Source organism: Rhynchophorus ferrugineus, unplaced genomic scaffold, assembly GCF_030347505.1.
Source record: "Rhynchophorus ferrugineus isolate W39M unplaced genomic scaffold, kcgeb_rfMv2 rfM9, whole genome shotgun sequence".
In the NCBI taxonomy this organism is placed as follows: Eukaryota; Metazoa; Arthropoda; class Insecta; order Coleoptera; family Curculionidae; genus Rhynchophorus; species Rhynchophorus ferrugineus.
Genome location: NW_027472588.1, coordinates 13,156,244 through 13,178,070, shown reverse-complemented (window position 1 = coordinate 13,178,070; position 21,827 = coordinate 13,156,244). Strand labels below are relative to the sequence as shown.

Sequence of the window (21,827 nt, the reverse complement as noted above, 5' to 3'; positions counted from 1 at the left end):
TTTGTTGACATAGCTATCCTTCACAGGTTCCAGAATAAAGTTTTGCGAGCCATCGTCGATGCCCCATATTACGTCTCCAACAATATAATTCAGCGCGATATCTAGAACCCATAACAAGTGTGATTCCAAAGTGTTAATGCAAAATACTCTGAAAGCTTATTGGTGCATCCCTATACCAAACAGTTAAAGGTGCGTGATAACAGTACAGTGCGTAGGATCAAACGCAAAATACTATACGAACTGATTAATATACATTCAGAGTAGGATATAATAATCTCTAGAATAAGTTAGAATAGTCCTTAGAATAAGATTTAGATTATACGTTTGTACAGCAGATGACATACTGAAACAATCTTATACTTGTCAGTATATTTATATCGTATCAACGAAAATCATAAACAAATGAATTTCTAAGAGATTGATAAAAAAATTGTTGACCCACCTTCCTCATCATTCTTTTGTTATTGATTCTTTTTTGTTTCATCTTCTTTATCATAAACAAATGGCAAATCTGAAACTGTTACGATGGAAATCATTCTTCCTTACAATTCCTACATAAAAATGTATAGTTGGACAAGTCACAAACAATTAAACATATGGTGTTTATAGTATGTATTGAAGCAAAAATATTTTTCATCAGTTTTGTATATCCTTTAGAGTGGGTCAGTGTTGGGTTTTATTTTATTTCTTGTCACATACTTTTCTCCATGCCCTTTTGTCGTTGATTGTCTCTTATGTAAACTCTCTCGTCCATCTACATATTAATTTCGTATCATTTATCATTTTCCTTATGCTTATTATCATCGTCCATTAATTCCTTGCTATGTTGGTTTATTTGTTCTCTTGTGTTGAGTTTACTCTGTGAAATGATTTGTGAGTTTTATTTGATTATATTTCTTCGATATTTTTTTCTTAAAACGCAGTGTATCGAGCTTGTTTCGTGTGCGTATTGCCTGTTCATCGTAGTCGGAGTCAGGAAAAGTGAGTACACAAAAGAGAGTATCGTAAGAGTAAGTATTGTTTATTTATTTATTTCAGATTTTGGCTATATCCTAACGAGCCCTACTAGCCTAGTGGCAGGAATTCTGCCTGTCTCCGTCTCTTGATCGTACTTCATGTCCATTAGGGTTCATAGTAAAGCTGGTACGACGCCTGTCACCTTCCTTTAGTACTGCGTGCACATGTCATACTTCATCCTACTATGCTTATCATTGCTATCAATTATCGTTATTATATGTTATATATACTCTATTACTATGGCCTGCTATAATTTTCCGTCATCGTTATTGATTACTATGAACTAAGATTGTTCTCTAGCGTCATGGTTATTCCGTCATTACTACTACTACTTGTCGGTACAATTATTTTTCGGTACTATAATCCAACAGCACAATTCATTACCCCCTACTATTAGCAGCCAGTAATATTAACTGCCAGTATCATCATATTTTATTATTACCTGATATTAGAAGTGTGTGTCCCGAAAATTACCAATTCTAGTTATATTTCAAATATACTTTTAATATCACCATTGTCAGCGAAAATTGGCTGCTTAAGTAGGCTTTCAGTATTATAATTTGTTTTATTTATTTTGCCATTTATTGTGTAAGTAGCTGTTATACCATTTTTATCTCTCCCTTTGTTCACGACTAAGATATCTGTTAATTTAACTTTTTAATAGTTTTATTTATACATAATTTTTATTTTATGCCGTGGGTTTAAGTGTACGTCGCCCTAGTGTCCTTGTAATTTTTACTGATTTTTATTTTGTCGTTTTCGTTGTTTGATGCTGTCTATATTTTTTGGATGTTAATGTACTCTGTAACTCCTCATTCTCTACGTATTTGGGTCTTTCTTTATTCTTGCCTTCACTTTGTAGATATTCATATATTTCCTCTTTTATTCTTTTATATTTTTACAGTTTGAGCAAGAGCTGACTTGTTGCAATGAGATACAAACTGATTGTAGGACTAACTGCAACAGAAGCTTTCATTGCAGCTATATCCCTCAAAACTTTTGCAATACGTGACATAGCGTTGTTATGCAATATGATGATTTTACTGACTGTTACTAACTACTACTGGTACTTTTTGCAATAATACGTCCTTGAATTAATTCACGTGGTGCCGATAAACATCAGCCAGCAGTCAGCATAAACCGTTTCATAAAATCTTAGCAGATAGTAATATAGTACACCATGTTGATTTTACTATACGCCATTCAAAATAGCATGATTTTTGCACTTCACATTGAACCATTTTATTTTGCCTGAAAGGAATGAAACTGTGAATAGTTACCTCCGTCTTGATCTCTCTCGCCATATGTAAATGTCTATCTCTAGTTATCTATCATTTGCTACGCAATTTGAATGATCTTGGATATTTGAAGGTGAGTTTTAGCCGAACCAGTTTTAAAATCCATTGTCTTTAAATTTTTCAGACCGCCACACCATCCCATATCACTGATTTCAAAATAATCACGTTTAAATCATTAAAACCAACTCTGATGATTTACATATGATGAAGAAACATTACTATAAGTTCACAAAATTGTTTAATAGGCTTTGGCATCAGATTTTATCAAACGAAATAATAAAAGTAATGAATTCCATGATTAGAGTCTTCCTGTATGTACTGAATAACTCAATGGCACTAAAATGGAAACTGTTGTTTTATTTAGGGAAATATCAAAACCATCGGATTGATGTTAGGCTGTTTAATAGTTGGTTTAATTGATATCAATGATCAAAATATATGCAGGCAACTATTACCAAACTTATTAATATGCTTCCACATTATCAGGGAAATTCAGAATATCTAGAAAAAGTATATAGTATATAGTATATATATATATATATATATATATATAGTATATATATATATATATATATATATCGACTTACAAATATTTAATTAAGTTAAGCATGGAGACTTGATTCACAAAACACACATTGTGGGGTATCATAATTCTGATTGATATTTCAGGAAGAAACAAGAATATAGTGACACAATATATTAAGAATGTGGTATTAACTAATGCAGCAAACACTCCCTGCTACGCTCGAGCTAATAACATCTACGAAGTGGATCTGTTCAACAAATGACCACAATAAAACTATATTTAGATGTTGTGATAACACGTGCGATCTAACAAAAGTGAAAATGAATTTTAAACAATGCTTAAAAATAGTGTTGCGAAGAATCGACTGAAATCGACTATCGACTGTTTAGTAATTGGATACTTTTAACTATCGATTGTTTCAGTCGCTATTGTTGGTTCGACAGTTTTTATTTGTTGACGAATGGACTATCTTAACAGAATGTGTTTAACTTTTAAAGCCCATTGAAATAATGACCACCGGATTATCTGGTGAAAGGTATCCCACGATGTATTTAATTATACCGTTAATAAGAGGACTGCAACATTCCATCAAATCCACGATTTTAACAAGAGAATGGGGAATAATTACAAAATTATATATTAGATGTCATCAATAAAAGACTGGCAACATTAGATATGAACGCGATATGCGGGAAATCCACATTTTTAGATCCTAGATTTAAAATATCAGGATTTGGTTTTGCAAATAATGCTGAGGCGATACAAAAATTTATCACAAGAGGTGTGTTCTATTCTCACTTCAAAAAAATACTAATATAGTTCCATAACTAGAAATTCAAACACAACTACTGATCCAGAATGTATTGATATCTGAAGATATTTTGATAAAAAAATGGCTAGAATGAAAGAAGTAATTACTCCGTGTACTGCAGCAACTTTACAGATTAAGCGGTATTTGGAATTGCCATTTATTGTGCGTTTAAAAAACCCATTGGATTTTTGGTATGTCCATAAAATGACAATACATTTTATTTTGTTTTTATGGTTATTGAACATCTTCAGTTTTTAGGTTTTGTTTAAGTTTTATTTTACTATTTAAATTTATTATATTGTTATTTAAAAATAGCAATTGCGGCAAAAAAACATTTATGGTGTTATTATTCCATTCCTTTTTACCAATCCACAGAACATTCAGTATAAAAGTAATCCTACTTCATTTAAAATGATATTATTTGTTACATGTCAATAGAAATTAGTAATACTTTTTTCCTTTTGTTTTTTAAAGATATCAGGTGAATGAATATATATACATCTCTGTCTCGCTTATACTACCCTTGGAAAATATAAACACCTCTAAAATTAACTGCTCCAAGCAATTATCTCCGTCCTTTCCTATCTCCTAATTTATACAGACAAGAACTCTTACATCTTCGTCTGACATCACGATTGAAAAAAAACCGTCGAACCGTGAATTCGACTGAAAATAGTAATTACAAATTTTCGCTATTTTTTTGACTATCGACTGTTTTGATTGTTTTCAGTCGATAGTTCCCAACGTTAGGTAAAAATTAATCCACGATTTCTTAGCCACTGAGGAAATCACTTTCCCCGTATTATACAGATAGCAATTCTATACAAATATAAAAACCACATTTATTAATAACAATTAACCTATTATTTTAAAACCGGTCGAATATTTTCAAAGTTTATTTTCGTTTTGCGAGTTTATTTATAAAATGGATCGGTTAAAATGTATTTTTACGCGATATGAATAATTTATACCGCTAATATGTTTGGTAATAAATTCGCCATATAAAATATTATTTTAGTCGATCGACCCAATCAACTCTCGATTGAATATGGTCCACCTGTTCACGAATTCTATTATATAACATTTTATAACAGACAATTCTCACGAAAATACAACTGAATTAATAATGAGACAACCAAGATAATAGGCATTAATTAATACAGCATTTTTATAACTCGAATAATAGCGGCAATTAAATTGTTTACATATTATAATATATTTCCATTTTGGGTGAAGGTTTCAGTAAGAATTTTTCATTTGTTTTTCCTTATTCATTAATTTGGTATAAGAATACAAATGTAAATAAGTATTTATAAATCAGTTTATTATCCGCTTAATTTGAATGAATTCGAAAACAACCAGTCAACTACGCCATCCAGAGATGGACAAAATACATACTTTGCTTTAATTAAAATACAAATTATAAAATACTATCTCGCATGTATTCAAAATACGAAATACAAAATACTTTCAAGTCGTGTATTTAAAATAAAAATATAAATTTTAAAATAAATACAGTCAAGTGTAAGGTTATGTAAATAGAATAGATCATCCAGTCCAGCTTATTCAGTACTTATTATATCAGTTATTATATTATCATTTTATTTATTTCAGGTGAGAGTATAAAAAAATTATCAAATCTTCTTTCTAAGCGTTGTTTTAACAGGTCAATTGAATAATCCCCGGCCTGACACATAGATGGTGTTACTAGAATTAAATCCATATGTTTTCTAGCCTCAAAACCTCAAAAGATGCGTGTATAAATTTGACAGCTGTCGAATCATTAGTTTGTGTATTATAGCATTTCGAGGGAAACAACTTTTGTTATTGTGAAAAAGTGGATAAAAACGAATTTCGCGTATTGGTAAAATATTGCTTTTTGAAGGGAAAAATACAGTTGAAGCAAAAAATTGGCTTGATGCCGAATTTTCGGACATTGCCATCAACGATTGGTATACTAAGTTTAAACGTGGTGAAATAAGCATCGAAGACGATGAACGCAGTGGACGCCCAAAAGACGTTGTTACCGACGAAAACATTTTAAAAATACACAAAATTATTTTGAATGACCGTAACTTGAAATTGAATGAAATGGCAGACACTCGTAAAGATATCAACTATCAAGACAACAAGATATCAAACAAGACAACAACTGACGAATAATTGGGTATGAGAAAGCTATTTGCAAAGTGGGTGTCGCGTGAGCTCACTTTTGACCAAAAACAACGACGAGTTGATGATTCGGAGCACTGTTTGAAGATGATTAAACGTAATAAACCCGAGTTTTTGCATCTATATGTGACAACAGATGAAACATGGGTCCATCATTTCATTCCGAAGTCCAATCGACAGTCATCCGAGCGGACTGCACACAATGAACCCGCTCCAAAGCGTGGGAAAACACAACAGTCGGCTAGCAAGGTTATGGCGTCTGTATTTTGGGATGCGCATGGAATAATTTTCATTGACTTCCTTGAAAAAGGAAGGACCATCAACAGCGACTATTACATAGCGTTATAGGACCGTTTGAAGGACGAAATCTCCGAAAACGGCCACATTTGAAGAAAAAGAGCTGCTTCACCAAGACAATGCACCGTGTCAGAAGTCAGTGAGAACGATGGCAAAAATAAAGAAATTGGGCTTCAAATTGCTTCCTCCTCCACCGTATTCTTCAGATCTGGCCCAGAGTGGTGATTTCCTGTTCTCAGATTTTAGAAGAATATTCGCTGGGAAGAAATTTTCGTCGAAACTGATGCCTATTTTGAAGCAAAGGTCAAATGGTACTACAAAAATGGTGTCGAAAAGTTGGAGAGTCGCTCTAATCAATGTATCACCCTTGAAGCCAATTATGTTGAATAAAAAAATTATTTTGCCAAACAAATATGTTTTCCTATGGTAAGCCGGTGACTTTTCAATTGACCTGTTAAATGACATGTTCACGTGTCGGCAAACCATCCCCTCTATTTATTCTTATGCCTGATAAATAAACAACAATGTCATATAACACAAGTTGTTTCTATGAAGAGTAATTCTCTTCCGATCTATATAGTTTATTAAATTACATTTATATATTTTTGTGTTATTATCTTAATAAAGTACTGAACTTAATATTTATTGTATATTCACTGTATTACTTCCATAGAAACATAAATTTAGTTCTGTTAATAAATAACACATCGTTAGGGGCAACGAAGTTCATCAGATCAGCTATTTCACCATATAAATAAAAAAATCCAGCAACTATCTGATATTAAATTAAAACAAATAAATCCGATTCCAATTTATCCGACAAAATCAAGCCTTGCTCTTAAGTTTAAACGCGATAATTGACAAAAGAAACTCCCCCAACCAACTGAATTTATGAAATTCTCGGCATCATTAAGCCAATTAAACTGTTGACAAATCCCCATCAAATCCCGGTCCTAATTTCCACGCAGGCCAGGGCGTCGCGACGCCTGAACAAGTGCGCCCAAGCCATCGCGGCGACAGTCAAAACTTAAAATTAATCTCGAAATCTAGTTACCTGCAGTGTGAAGCGCTGTCATCAGGACGACACAAATCAGGGCCGTCTTCGAACCGAGAAACTTCATGTTTGTCGTGGTTAGGTTCCGGTGCGTGTCGCTGTAAGGACGCTGGAGAGCGACGTTATCAACCCCCCCGCTGGAGCGAGGGAGGGGCGAGGTAGCGGGCGGCGATGTAACTGGCCGTCAAATGCACTGATGAATCAAATCAGCAGTGGACGCAACATATTATATTAAACTCTGTTGGGAGAGAACAAGGTTGTGTTGATTTTGGTGACGAAACCATGCACAAAGAGGTCCTTACGAAGCTTTATGAACTTGCTAATATCGAAGACTAGTTAATTAACTCCCGAGTAACTTGTACTACATCCTCAATTCGATGTTTAACAATTGTATCAGGTTTAATTAATGAAACCTTTTATTTGATAAATGATTGAGTTACACCAATTTTTTCCTCTTTTTACGTTTAACAATAAATCAGGTATTGAACAATATATTTTTTTTATAACATCTTTATTAGATACGCTTAGTATAATCTTAATTATTATTATTACAATTAATTTATTACTACTTTTCCTATGTGATTGGATTAATTAACAAGCAAGACGAGTACGAGAAAATACATCAGTATGTATTCCTCAATTATAAAATTATAATTATTTATTAATTATTAACTTATAGCTATAGTTTACACTAATAATACACACTAAATGTTCACACAAGTTCGTATGGTTTTGTTCGTTTCAGTCTCCTGACATCATGTGCGCTGTCCAGCAGTTGTATTGCTTCCACGTTAGAATGATTTAGTAATGTTCTTTCGTGTTTCAAGGCGAAATCCTGCACAACTTCGCAAATCCATTTGATTTCCAGGTCATTGTGCAGTTCTTCATTGGTTACATAGCGATAGGCATTGGTAATCAATCGAAGAATCTTGTTTTGACAGCGCTGTATGACTAACTGATTTGCATATTTAGTGCAACCCCATATTTGCACCCCATAGGTCCAAATTGGCTTTATAATTGTATTATAGATCAACCTCTTTGATTTTAGATCAAGTTGGGAGTATCTTCCGACTAACCAGTATAGTTGTTTTATTTTGGTTCTAATGTGTTTTGCTTTTTGTCTAACGTGATGCATTGAACAATATATAAAAATAAAATCAAAGTTTGAAGGCTATATTCCTATACAAGAGATGGTAGCAATATTGATTTAGATGAAAATTTCGATAAAAGACTAAAGTACAAGACATCATATCTAATTATGATTCAATAAAACAATAATGTTCTCTATTTAATTAAAATCTAGCTTACAACATATTTTCTATTTAAAAAAAAACAAATACATTAATTAAAATTAATTAAAAATTTTAAATTAAATTTTCAAAAATGAGCAAACATCTACAAATTTTAATGAGAGATATGAAAGTTCAAATTAAGTATACACTTATGATTTCCCTTCTTATCATCGTGTGGGACCCATAAGACCACAGTTTCAGTTTATCTAGTATAGACAAGTTAAATAGTTTTTCACTAAATTTCGGCTAGTCAAAAAAATTATTATAATTTTACTTTGATACGATAGAAATATGTATAGAGAAGGCTTATGCCAAATTAGAAGAAAATCGGTTAAGTAGAACTTGCCGCTTGAGATGTCAATCGTCTCGCAAAAAGCAGTTTTGAGAAACACCCTTCAAAAATTTCATTTTTAGATACCGCTTCATTAAATCCGTTATATCTCCAAAAATAATTTAAATTTTGAAAAAACCTCTTCGGATCATATTCTTGAATAGGTATTATTTTAGTTCGTACTAACCTTCAAAAGAAAGCTATTAAAATTTCATGATATTCTACTCATAAGAGAGACACTACTTTTGTTATTTGCAAAACAATGGGTCAAAAACAATTTCGTGTTTTAATTTTACGTTGATTCTTGATGGAAAAAAATACCGTTCAAGCTAAGCAACGGCATCAAATGTATTATAACGATTATGCTCCATCAGAAGCAAGAATAAAAATTTGGTTTGCTGACTTTAAACATGGTTGTAGAGACACCGATGATGCAGAACGCACTGGACGTCCAAATGAGGTGATTTTGTAATGTTAGAGCAGTGCTGGAATAACTGTGTGCCTTTTGATGTAGATTACCTTGATGAATAAAGTCAATTTTGAAGAAAAAAAAACACGTTTTCTTTCTTACGCCTGGGACTTTTTAACCTATGTATTAAAACAGCCATTTCTCTGAAAATAATTTAAATTTTGCACAATTATCTTAGATCATATCTCCGAAAGAGTTTTAAAATATAAAAAATCGTTTTTTTTTCTAAATTAGACAAAAGAATACTTCTTTAATTAATAATTTATTAAAATAAGTTGTTTCATATACTGGAGAGGTTGGAAATATTATAATAAATGTTTATTTCGTACCAAATTATTTAAACCAAATATGATTATTTTGGTACAGAATGTAAATGTTTAATATCTGTATACATTTAAAAAAAATTATCAAATCTAAAGTGATTACTGCATCATGAATCGCTGATCAGCATGTTTCAAAACAAGATGAATAAATTCATTGAACAAAACATCAATTGAATGAATAACTATTCAGTGTCAGAAATTAAAATTTGTAAAGGTCAGAATCATATTAATAATTAGAACAATTTAAAAACATAGAACAATTAATTGCCTTGTTTTGAATATGAAGGACATTAATAACGCAGCTGTGAATATTTCGCTGTATAATATTCGATATACCCGAAATTTAAAGAAAGCTCGAAACCCACTCTATTTTAGGATGATTTTCCAGACGTTATGAATTTTTCCTTTCTCCTATTTGACCGCATTGAACTCTGATATTTATTTCTAATTTATGTCGCTCGATTATTGATGAAATGGATAACATAACTATTTTTTATTAAATCCTCCGCTCGAGATATATACTAAGAAATTCACTAGTGCTCTATAAATATTTATGATACACCTCACGGAAAATTTAAACTCTCGTTTTCTAGTACGCGAAACACAAAACAACAATCCTCTTTATTACCGAACAAATATAAATATTGGCTAGAATATTAATTATTAAGATTGATACATTGGAATAATGCCAACATTCGGATTCGAAAATAAAACAAATCCAAAACAAGTCTGAGTCATTCTAAATATAATATTTTATAGAAATGTTTACTCTGAATACAACTTATACTAAAAGTACTTAAAAACAATATACTCAAAAAGAAAAACATATATGAGACTTAAACTAAATTATATAATAAATTCTAAGAAACGGAAATTGCAAACATTACTATTTCTCCGTATAACAGGTCAATTGAAAAGTCCCCGGCCTACTATAGTAAAATACATTTTTTGGCAAAATTTGTTTTTTTTATTCCTTTTCATAATTTCCTTCAAGGGTACACTGATTATAGCGACCCTCCGATTTTTCGATACCATTTTTGTACTACGATTTGTCCTTTGTTTCAAAATAGGCCTCAGTTTCAGCGATTACCTTTTCATTCGACGAAAATATCTTCCCAGCGAGCATTCTTTTGAGATTTGAGGACAGGAAATAGTCACTGGGGCCAGATTTGGAGAATACGGTAGATGAGGAAGCTATTCGAAGCCCAATTCATTGTTTTCACTGACTTGTGACACGGTCAATAACACTATGTAATGGTCGCTGTTGATGGTCCTTCCTTTTTCAAGTCAATGAAAATTATTCCATGCGCATCCCAAAATACAGACGCCGACTGTTGCGTTTTTCCACGCTTTCGAGCGTGTTCATCGTATGCAGCCACTCGGATGACTGTGGATTGGACTTCGGAGTGAAATGATAGAGCCATGTTTCATTCAGCAATACTTCATGTTTAAAAAACGGCTTATTCCAAATACTGACATATATTTCTGCCATTGCAACTAAATTAATTACATCACCGTGTGCTGTGCCGATTATCGGTCAACTAAGTTGAGCTTAAAAGACAGTCATGTAATAATTAATGTGTGCCGACAATGACCGTACGAAATTGTTTATATACTTAATGAAATTATTGATTTCTCCACCGTATGTTTTCAGAATGCATTCAACACGAAACGAATGATACGAGCTTTTTAACAAAATAGAAAAAAACTACTATTTCTACACGAGTTTGGATAAAAATCATTGAGCTTATCGATTTTTAGAAGGACATACTAATGACCACTAATGATATTGGTAATAAAAACAAATTATTTTCAACAGCATGCTCCAAATTGGATTTCAATAGCTAGTAATGACTTCATTTATTAACTTCCAACGTTAACCAATTCGATTTTTGCATATATTAAATATTGTTAACTTAATTTACCATAAAGTTTAATCTCGTGCTGTAAAATATATCAGGGTTAATAAATAGGGATCAATGGTATTAAAATTCCCATCATTTTATACGAGAATGCATTAAAAAGCTGTTTGCTGTTAATTTTGTACTAAGAAGAATATTTGATAATTTTGTAAATGGTTGCCTCGTTCGCGTCAAAGATGGACACCCCCAAAGAGAAGAAGAAGTTATATTTTACAGATTTTCTTTGATAGAGGAGAAAACGCACAACAGCCAACTGAAAATTTGAATAGTATTTATCGCTCTGATGTTACAACAGACAATAGCGCAGTTTTAAATTCGTCAAATTCACCTGTCATATAAACATTGTTTAAAAAGCATAAACAAAATTTTAAAACATTCGGAAAATGCCTAAAATCCAAAGTACCACTTTTATGCTAAACAATGGATTTCTTTTAGCTATATTTAATATCTGTTAAATCCCTGAAATACCTTATTTATTTCATTGAAATATTATTTAATTCAATATAAAGTTGCCATCAATAAAATTGAAATCAACCAGACAATATAATGGGCAAATACTTTGCGAACAAATCACCATAAAGGCGAAATTATGCATAAAAAAGACATTGCCAATTCTTTGTCTGTTAATAAGAAACAATATTGGCAGGGCTCAGCACGCAACCTCTAACAATAAATAAGAGTTCGTGCTTAAAAATTGTCATATCCCATGAATTATATCGCAAATAAAAAGGAAACCGAAAAGAAATGACGGTATATATCTAAATCAAGTTTAATTGTAACTAGAAAAGATATATTGTGGTTTGGTTTGAATACGATATGCCATTATTTATAATCTAGAAACTATAAAACAAAGGTAATATTTTTATGTTGATGATATAGGATTTGCCATACAAGTGACGATCTTTGGAGGCTACACCATTGTAGTATAATAGTTGTGTAAAATCTCTATATAAATAATCAATAATGACCGTATAGACACATTTAAAATTAGCGACAGTTAATAGTGGATGTTTTATTGGAATAATGTCACCAAGGCAAGCCCTTTAATCAGTATATTGATAGATACAGCTCCTCCTACTTTATATAAGTACCTCTCTCCAACCTAGTAGTCATCTCCCTAGTTGGGTTAAAGACGGTGGTACGAGCAATTATCCTGGTACCACCCACGGGGATGGTATCAGATCGCATTGTTAGTTCTATTAGCTATCATCCCATACCCTTTGGTTAAAAAAGTATTGTTTATCACGAATCAATATATGCTGTCAATTTTGAGTCTTCTTAGCAGTCGGCTTACTTCCAGAAAATTACCAGTGGTACCGGAAAGTCATTACCGTTTTTTCGGACAGAAATTACATAATATTCAAGAAAATGGCAAATATTATTTATTCATAGTATTGGCCATTTCAATCTATATATCTTGTCCATCTTTCAGGCAATTTATGGATGTTAACCCAAAAAATACTGTCCTTTGAGCAAAGCCATTCATGGCTCGAACCATTTCTAACTTCCTCGGAATTGGCGGTAAAGTGCTACTCTGAAAGCGCGTGTCCCATTCAGGAGCAAGGTTTAGAGAGTACGACGGCTGCAAAGCTTGCCACGCTCCCTTGGATAGTTTTGTTCTCTGAAACAGCGCGTTATCGTGCTGTAAAACCACATTACCGCGTCTTCGGGACCATTCTGGATGTTTTTTGATCAATGCATGGTTCAGATTGATAATGCGCCACTCTGGTCCTACCAAACACAGCACATTGTCTTAGGATCAAAACTATTTAGTCTTGGAGTCGATCAGTCCATTTCGCCATTATTTTTTGTGCTTTATCTTCATACAATAGGTATTGCAGTTCCGTATCTTCAAACTTTTTCGGTCTACCAGAACGTTTTTTGTCTTGCACATCGAAATCACCACTTTTAAATTTTCGAATATTTTAATTTTTTAGGGCATGGACTTTCAGCGGATTGTTTCTTAATGATTAAATAATTAAATAAGAAATGTGCTTTTGATTAAATAAGTTTAGTAATGCCTGCGGCAAATGCACGATTTCAGGCACGAAACTTAACATTTTGAAAGAGATATCAATATATGTCGGTGTTAGTTTCGCAAAACATAATCATAACACATTTCCGGTACATCTGGTAATTACCAGAATTACCAGATGAGACACCTATTTGAAAAAATTAATAACTGCTCATAAGTTTTCTTTGTAATTGATATCAATCTACCATATAATGATTTGCTGGTTTTTTCTGAAGTTTCAGACTCACAATTTTTATGTGTAGCATATTAGCATCACCGCTACTGAAATAATATCGAAATTAACCATGTTATGTCTTGGTATCATTCTGAGCTGAGAAAACTCAACAAATGGGCATCAAAACGAAATATATTTTGAATTTTGATAAAATATTCATAGTAATACATAAAAAAAGTTAATTAATCATATTTTCGTATCAATATTTGAATGTTTTGCTACCTTTTATGGGAAGCTACCCTGGTAACAGTCCTAAATTATATTTGAAATTGGGTTTTTACAAATTTAAACGTTAAATTCTATTATATTTGAAAATTTTTTAAAAACCATAATATTCTAACGTATTTACAGTTTCTTAAAAGCATATTTCAAGATTAAAATTCACGCCAAAACACGAAACGAATTAAAACAATTTATTTTGCTATTAGTTATGAATTTGAAAGTATATAAGTTTATTGATCCTATCGTAAATACAGACAGAAGGATCAAGCGATCAAAAAAAAATTATAAATTTTCGAAATTCTCATAAAGCAAAATGACCTGCTTCCTAGGCTTGTTGAAGAAAGATCGATATATTAGCCCTATATTGATATATTTGTTATATAGATATATAGATTAATTTTCAAGATTATTATTATTATTTGTATATGAAGTTATTGCGAATATCGGAAAAATGTAATTTATTCAATGCATGGCCGCTAGATTTTTCCATATTTTCTAATTTTTCCAAGTATGTTTTCATCGATTTTGTAACATAAGGTCGAGCGTTGTCATACTTAAGAAGAACATTCCGTGATTTGTCCCTGTTGTAAACCGCTATATTCTAAATTAAACAAAAAAACGAATCTTATATAGTAAAATTTCAGCAAACTTTTCTGAAGAAGGTGGTTCCTTTGGCAAGTAACTGAATAAATATGGAAGATTAAATAACTTTTTTGCTTAGTGTTTAAATATTTTATTATTTATTATCTCAGTAATATATGATAAAATAATAATTGAAACAGTAGACGTTGAACATGGCCAGAGGGTGATGTTGTAAACGACCGTATTCCAAAATGAGTTTGGATAATCCGTTTTCCATTTCCGTAATAAAGAACGGCAACATATTAGCCGAGGGAGAAAAGCGCAACACAAACTAGGGAAGTTCGGTATGTATGCTAATACGGAAACCTAATAGAATCTGTATTATTACGTTTGGAAGGTACGCAAGGCCCCGAATTAACCAATTTGAATAAGCTTGCGTCAAGGGTCGAATTATCAAATGAAGAAATTAGATAACGCTTACCCCCAAGATGCCTTTTTTATTAGGTCGTTTGGTTTCGACGCTCTTTTGTCGTCACGACAAAAACAACCGTTCCAGCCACAAGGAAAAAAACCCTTTTACCTTTGTCCGTTGCCAAACGTAGATAGATTTCAATTTAAGTTTCGAAATCTCGTTTGGTTTGCGTTTATTTAAACAAAGAACCTTTTATTTGTTATACTATATATATATATATATATATATATATATATAGAATATTATATTATAGAATTATATTATAAAATATTATATATATATATATATCTATATATATCTATATATATATATATATATATATATATATATATATATATATATATATATATATATATATATATATATAAGACTGAAAGCCAAAGGCAGCTCGATACTTGGATTTCATATAAATTAACAGTGAATAATATAATAGACAAAGTTCCATTTCTGAATCGCAGTTCAAACGAACCTAAAAATGGTTCAATCACGATAATAATTTGTCAAAAAATGGATTATAAGCTCAGGGAAGCTTCACAAACGATTGCAAAGCCCCTATGAGGTGCAAAGTATTTGGTCGGATTGGAAAGGAATTATTCATAATGAGGCCTTAGACCTTAAACTTGGTCAAACCATTCGGCTATTAAGCTTAATTATTAAGAAAGATATTAAACCAATGTAAAGAATGAGTCATTTTTAAATAGAGAAAAATCATACTTCCACAACTGCATACCAAGGGCCCAATACCACTGGGCAAGAAAGTATGAAAAAAAAGAAACGCTAGAACATTTATTGACCCTCAACGTAGAGAGGTTTTGTGTTGCCGATAATAAAATTTCTAAGAACTCATAATTATAAAGAAACTATGTTTAACAATTGACGACGACAAACTTTAAAACAACAGGATCAGGAATGAGTACAAAACTGAATATCCTCCATGGTCACTTGGGAAGGTTTCCTAAAAATCTGGAAATGTTTAATGAGTATAAAGGAAAGGGTGTCCACCCTGATCTAAAGGCGATGCAAGAAAGATATCAGGATAGAATAATTTGGAATTTTTTTGAAATTATAATGCGAAAACAATAGGCAACATAATAAGTATAACATAACTTTTAAAACATTTTCTTGTTTCATTTTATATCTAATAATTCCGATTAGCCATAGAAAACTAAACAAATTATATAGAAATAGAATCGAACCTAAGAGCCTTATCGATATCGTCCGTGCTTTCTCCATCAATCAACGTCCAGCTAGTGCCAACAAAATTCCACTTATTCTCAGACACAAAAATTGACTTATAATTTGAAAACTCTAATCGACACTATAATGCTTTAGAAGATTCTCTGCTTTTAATCGAAGTTCATACGGAATAAAATAAAAATATTAGTTAGGACAATTAAAATGTAACAATCCAAAACGAAATAACGAAAGAGAAATCAATGAACATATCTTTGTATAAATACATTTTGAAGCACAAAGGTTCTTGTCAGTCTCGATAATATCAAATGTTAAAACCCTTTCAATTTTCATCCACTAAATATAGTAAACAAATCGATATAGGCTAATGAAAATGTGAATTAATAATAGTTCAAGATCAATAGATATACACACAGCGTAAATATTGATAAAATCATACAAAATATGGTGAAAAATACTAGTCGGAGTACAGGACCGAATTTGAGCGGTTATTTCCGCGATTAAAAGGAAGCAACATCAAAAAAACACGAAACATTCATTAAAAATAATCAACATGCATCGAGTGGCAGCAGGACACTAACAGAAACTGTTATTTTATTAAAATAATTCATTTCGCAATCGTTCGCTACACTTGTTTCCAGCAATATCCTCGAAAATTGAACAATAAAAACGTAATTGATTCAATCGTTCTGGTGGCATTCAAAAAATTAAAATGACGCTAACCGATCGAACAGAGACCGCAATCGAAGCGACAAATAAATTAATTTAATATCCTCAAAAATGTGTACGGTCAAGATCAAAAGACGAATTTAAATATATAATTTGTGGCTCAATTAAATCCACATATTTTTCAATCACAAGCTCCAATTGCGGTTCTTTGAGGCTATTTTTAATAACTATCACAACCAAATTGAGTAACTGAATGGATGGGTGTAATGACGTTTGGGTATCGACGAATTTATAATGATTGGGTGGTCTTCCGAAGAATTTTATCTCTGTTAAATAATTTTGAATGTACTTATTTAAAGAGTTTAGATTTTTTATTGACCTTTTTTTTTATTCAATAAATTAACAACGTCAATTAGAATTTAAAACGAATATGGACTCTAACTAGAGACAAAAATAATAATAAGTAATTTGAATTTGAATGCAACTATAACCCTCTGTAATCGTGTTGTATATAGTAAATCCTGCTTCTTAATATATCCACGTTAAAAAGTCGAACGAATAGTTAACATTTACGTGATAATTATTTGTTTATTTGCACAGTGTTCTTTGTTTTATCCAGAACAATAATACCATCAAAAACAACACAATATGATACACGAATTTATTGGATGTTATCACTTAAAGTCAATCACTTATATCAAAAGTACTCAATATGCCCACAGCAAGTGAGTACATATCAATTAACATACATTCAACATTCTAGAAAGTGTTAGAATTGAAGTGAATTGTAGTGAATAAATAATTGAATAATTTATTCAAGAAATAGTGACAAGAATATGGTTGAGGTGATACTCATGAACCAGAAAAATATTTTTGATTGATATAATGTGGGAAAGCACTTAAATAACAGAGAGGGAGCTACACCATATGAAATAATATACAATTGCATTCTATGTCCTATAATACTACTGTCCTATATTAACGACAGTTTACAAAATAATAATGGAATCAAAATAGGATTGTTCAATTCACAATGATTATTTTAAAGTAAAATTGTATTAGAGAAATATAATTAAAAGTAATTGTAAAAGGCTCTAGCCAGGCTAAAGTACTGATAATGTACATAATATTTAATGTACATAAATAAATAATCTATATTCAGAGATTTACAACGAAGCTAGCGATCTGGAGTGTGTTTCAATAACAAAATATTTGAGTTTAAGATCACTGCTAATATTTTCAAAAAATTTGGAAAGAAACAAGCATTCTCTAGGAGGCAGATAAATATAAAAGCACTTTGACGGTGTTTGTAAAGCTATAAATAACACACATTTCAGTTTTTCACACTGTTGAATAATATAGGAAAAATAGGATTTATAACAGGAATATCGCATATGCAACAACAGAAGATGAGATTTACTGAAGATGTGAAGCTTCTTGTATACACTAGAACGATTAGAATAGTCTTAGTGGTGCTTAGGTATAAAAAAAACGAAATATGTAGACAATCAAGGGTGAAAAGCAGTAAAGTCTGAATTGGCTCTGATTTTTATGATTTTGGCGTATTTTATATTTGAACTAATTAATAGTTTAAACTAGCTCTTTAAAACACAAATTATTATTCAGTGTTTGTTATTAAGTTGAAATTCGCTTTCTGTGTATAGATTATCATTAATTATAAGAGAGAATTAAAAGCATCAAAATCGATTTGTGTTCATTTAAAAATAGTTAATTTTTAACTTAGCCAGAAAACTGAATAGAAAAGATAACTCTGCTTTGTTTATCTGTGGGCTACTAAAATAGAAAAGGCTCTAGGAACTAGATGTGTAGGTCTGAAGAGTGCCATTAATTGTTGGGAAAGCTAATGTAAATGGTTAGTCATTCATAGGTAGAGAAAGGTCATATTTCCACTACTACATATCAAATTAGGTAAGAAGAAACAGTCCTTCAAAGCATTAGGCAAGTATGAAGGAGTTGAAGTGGAGAAAGTGAAGCTTGGTGGGGTTTTATGTCGTTGTTAGGAAAGTTACACTGAAACTGACCAAATTATAAAAAATATGTGCAAAAGACGTTGACAAGTTTCAAAACTTTAGGAGCGAATATGAAAACAAAGTTAAACTTTCTTCAAAGGCCTCTGGGTAGATTTCCTCAGGCAATGTGAAAATATACCGAGGAACAGGGAGGTTTCCATCAGGACCTAAATATGATAGTAGAGAGATTACATGACAGTTTATTGGTCCTTAACTTTAATTTCGCGTGTTGATAAAATATTGCTTTTTGAAGGGAAAAAATACAGTTGAAGCAAAAAAATGGCTTGATGCCGAGTTTCCGGATATTACCCCAGGAAAATTAACCATCAGGGATTGGTATGCTAAGTTTGGACGTGGTGAAATGAGCACCGAAGAACGGTAACAGTGGATGCCCAAAGGAGGTTGTTACCGACGAAAACATTTAAAAAATCCATAAAATGATTTATAATAACTGTAAATTGAAATTGAATGAAATAGCAGACACTCTAAAGATATCAACTGAACGTGTACATATCATTCACGAATATTTGGGTATGAGAAAGCTCTGTGCAAAGTGGGTACCACGCGATCGTTTTCACTTTTTTGTTGTTTTATTTTTGTTGAGTTTTTGACCAAAAACAACGACGAGTTGATGAGTCGGAGCAGACAAAGATGTTGTTACCGACGAAAACATTTTTAAAATCCGCAAAATTATTTTGAATGACCGTAACTTGAAATTGAGTGAAATGGCAGACCCAGTAAAGATATCAAATGAACGTGTACATCATATCATTCACAAATAATTGGGTATGAGAAAGCGATCTGCAAAGTGGGTGTCGCGTGAGCTCACTTTTGATCAAAAACAACGACGAGTTGATGATTCGGAGCACTGTTTGAAGATGTAATAAAAATTAAATGTAATAAACCCAAGTTTTTGCGTCTATATGTAACAACAGATGAAACATGGCTCCATCATTTTACTCCGAAGTCCAATCGACAGTCATCCGAATGGCCTGAACATGATGAACTCGCTCCAAAGCGTGGGAAAACGCAACAGTCGGTTGGCAAAGTTATGGCCTCAGTATTTTGGAATGCGCATGGAATAATTTGCATTGACTACCTTGAAAAAGGAAGGACTTTCAACAGCGACTATTATATAGCGTTATTGGACCGTTCGAAGGACGAAATCGCTGAAAAACGGCCGCATTTGAAGAAAAAGAAAGTGCTGCTTCACCAAGACAATGCACCGTGTCACAAGTTAGTGAAAACTATGGTAAGTTAGTGAAAACTATGGTAAAAATCCATCCATCCACTACATTCTCCAGATCTGGGCCTCAGCGATTATTTCCTGTTCTCAGATCTCAAAAGAATGCTCGTTAGGAAGAAATTTTCGTCGAATGAAGAGGTGATTGCCGAAACTGAGGGCTATTTTGAAGCAAAGGACAAATCGTATTACAAAAATGCTATCGAAAATTTGGAGGGTTGCTATAATCCGTGTATCATCCTTGAAGGGAATTATGTTGAATAAAAAAACTACTTTTGCCTAAAAATGTGTTTTACTATGGTGGGCCGGGGACTTTTTAATTGACCTGTTATAAATAGAGCAGTTTTAAATTTTTTCTCCACCTCAAATTCTATGTACATTAATTAAACATTAAAATAGACGACTATTACTTTTAATATAAACTCAGAGTGAACAAAAAAAACCGGAGCCAATATTACAAACCCACTGTTAATTTCATTAATTGTTAACATAACAGTCATATTATGTAGTCATATCACACATTAATTTTATTTCAAGAACTAAACAAACTATATCGACCGAAAAAAAAAGAATAATGTCAAAACAAATGAATTAGAATGATGATGTCAGAGCATGTGAGAAAATGGTACAACGCCAAGGTAAACTATTTGCAATGTAACTTTTTACAGGGCTTGCATTTTAATATTGCTGAGTTTATTAATAATAATAGCTGTTTATTTGCAATGCCGTTTCTTCCAACAAATGTGCAACTTACCCGCGTTATAGGCAAATAAATATTACGCCGCCTACTATCCGACGTAGCAGTAATATTTCCTAGTGATATTTTCCGCGAAATAATTCCGTATAATTTTGACACGCAGGTATGCAGGCCGAGAGAGGAAAAGGTCTAGCATGAAACAAATATGAATAATAATTTGGGCAGTTTGTGCTTTATTGTTGTTGGTGTGTATGGAGAGAATGGAGGTGAATCGTCGGTAGTTTTTTTCTATTCTCTGTGGCGTTCACCAACCGATGGTAGCCAGCGGGGAAATTTACATTGAGAGCGCGACGCGCCAGTAAAAAACTAAATGCGAATTAACGAAACTGTTGTTTTCACTGTAAGATCATATTGCGCGAAGTTAATTGCTGAGGAAACGCTTTTTATTTTCCGTTGTTTTTTTTTCGGCCAACAACGAAATATTTTGTCCGTTTTTGTTTGCGTTTAATGGATAAAAACACTTTTAGAAAACCTGATAAATCGCCTAAGTTACAAATACTAAAAACTAATTACAACATATTTTAATATATTATTACAATATAGTGAAGGCACTCCTACAGAATATGTTAGCTCTGTCGAGTATCGAGCTTAGAAAGGAAATCAACTGGGAGCAATCGTAACTATATAAACGCAACTGACATGTTTATTGCTCCTGGTTTAATGCTTTGGACAGGACACTGTAGGACATCTAGGCAAAAAGCAGAGCACATTAGGCTCAAAATCAAACAATTATACTGGTTAGTCGGAAAGACAAATCCCAACTTGATCTGAAATCAAAGAGGTTGGTTTATCAGTGTTAAAAAGCCTATTTGGGTTAAGGTTTAAATATGGGGTTGCACTAAAACATTAAACCAACTTATAACGCCAAAGCAAAATTCATCGATTAGTTACCAATTC

The 21,827-nt window shown here is 32.1% G+C and overlaps 1 protein-coding gene across 50 annotated transcripts in view; it reads right to left on the bottom strand.

The window, feature by feature from the left end:
• The window catches only part of LOC143202289 (basement membrane-specific heparan sulfate proteoglycan core protein), a 698,200-nt gene that overhangs the window by 240,500 nt on the left and 435,873 nt on the right, over positions 1 to 21,827 (bottom strand). For 3 of the 50 annotated variants that reach the window (XM_076413709.1, XM_076413711.1, XM_076413712.1), the window contains exon 2: positions 7,176 to 7,413. The exons of the other annotated variants lie outside the window; for them this stretch is intronic. In XM_076413709.1, the coding sequence (XP_076269824.1) occupies positions 7,176 to 7,242 (67 nt within the window). In that variant the 5' untranslated portion in view covers positions 7,243 to 7,413. The remainder of the gene's footprint in view (positions 1 to 7,175; positions 7,414 to 21,827) is intronic. 50 annotated transcript variants of the gene reach the window in all.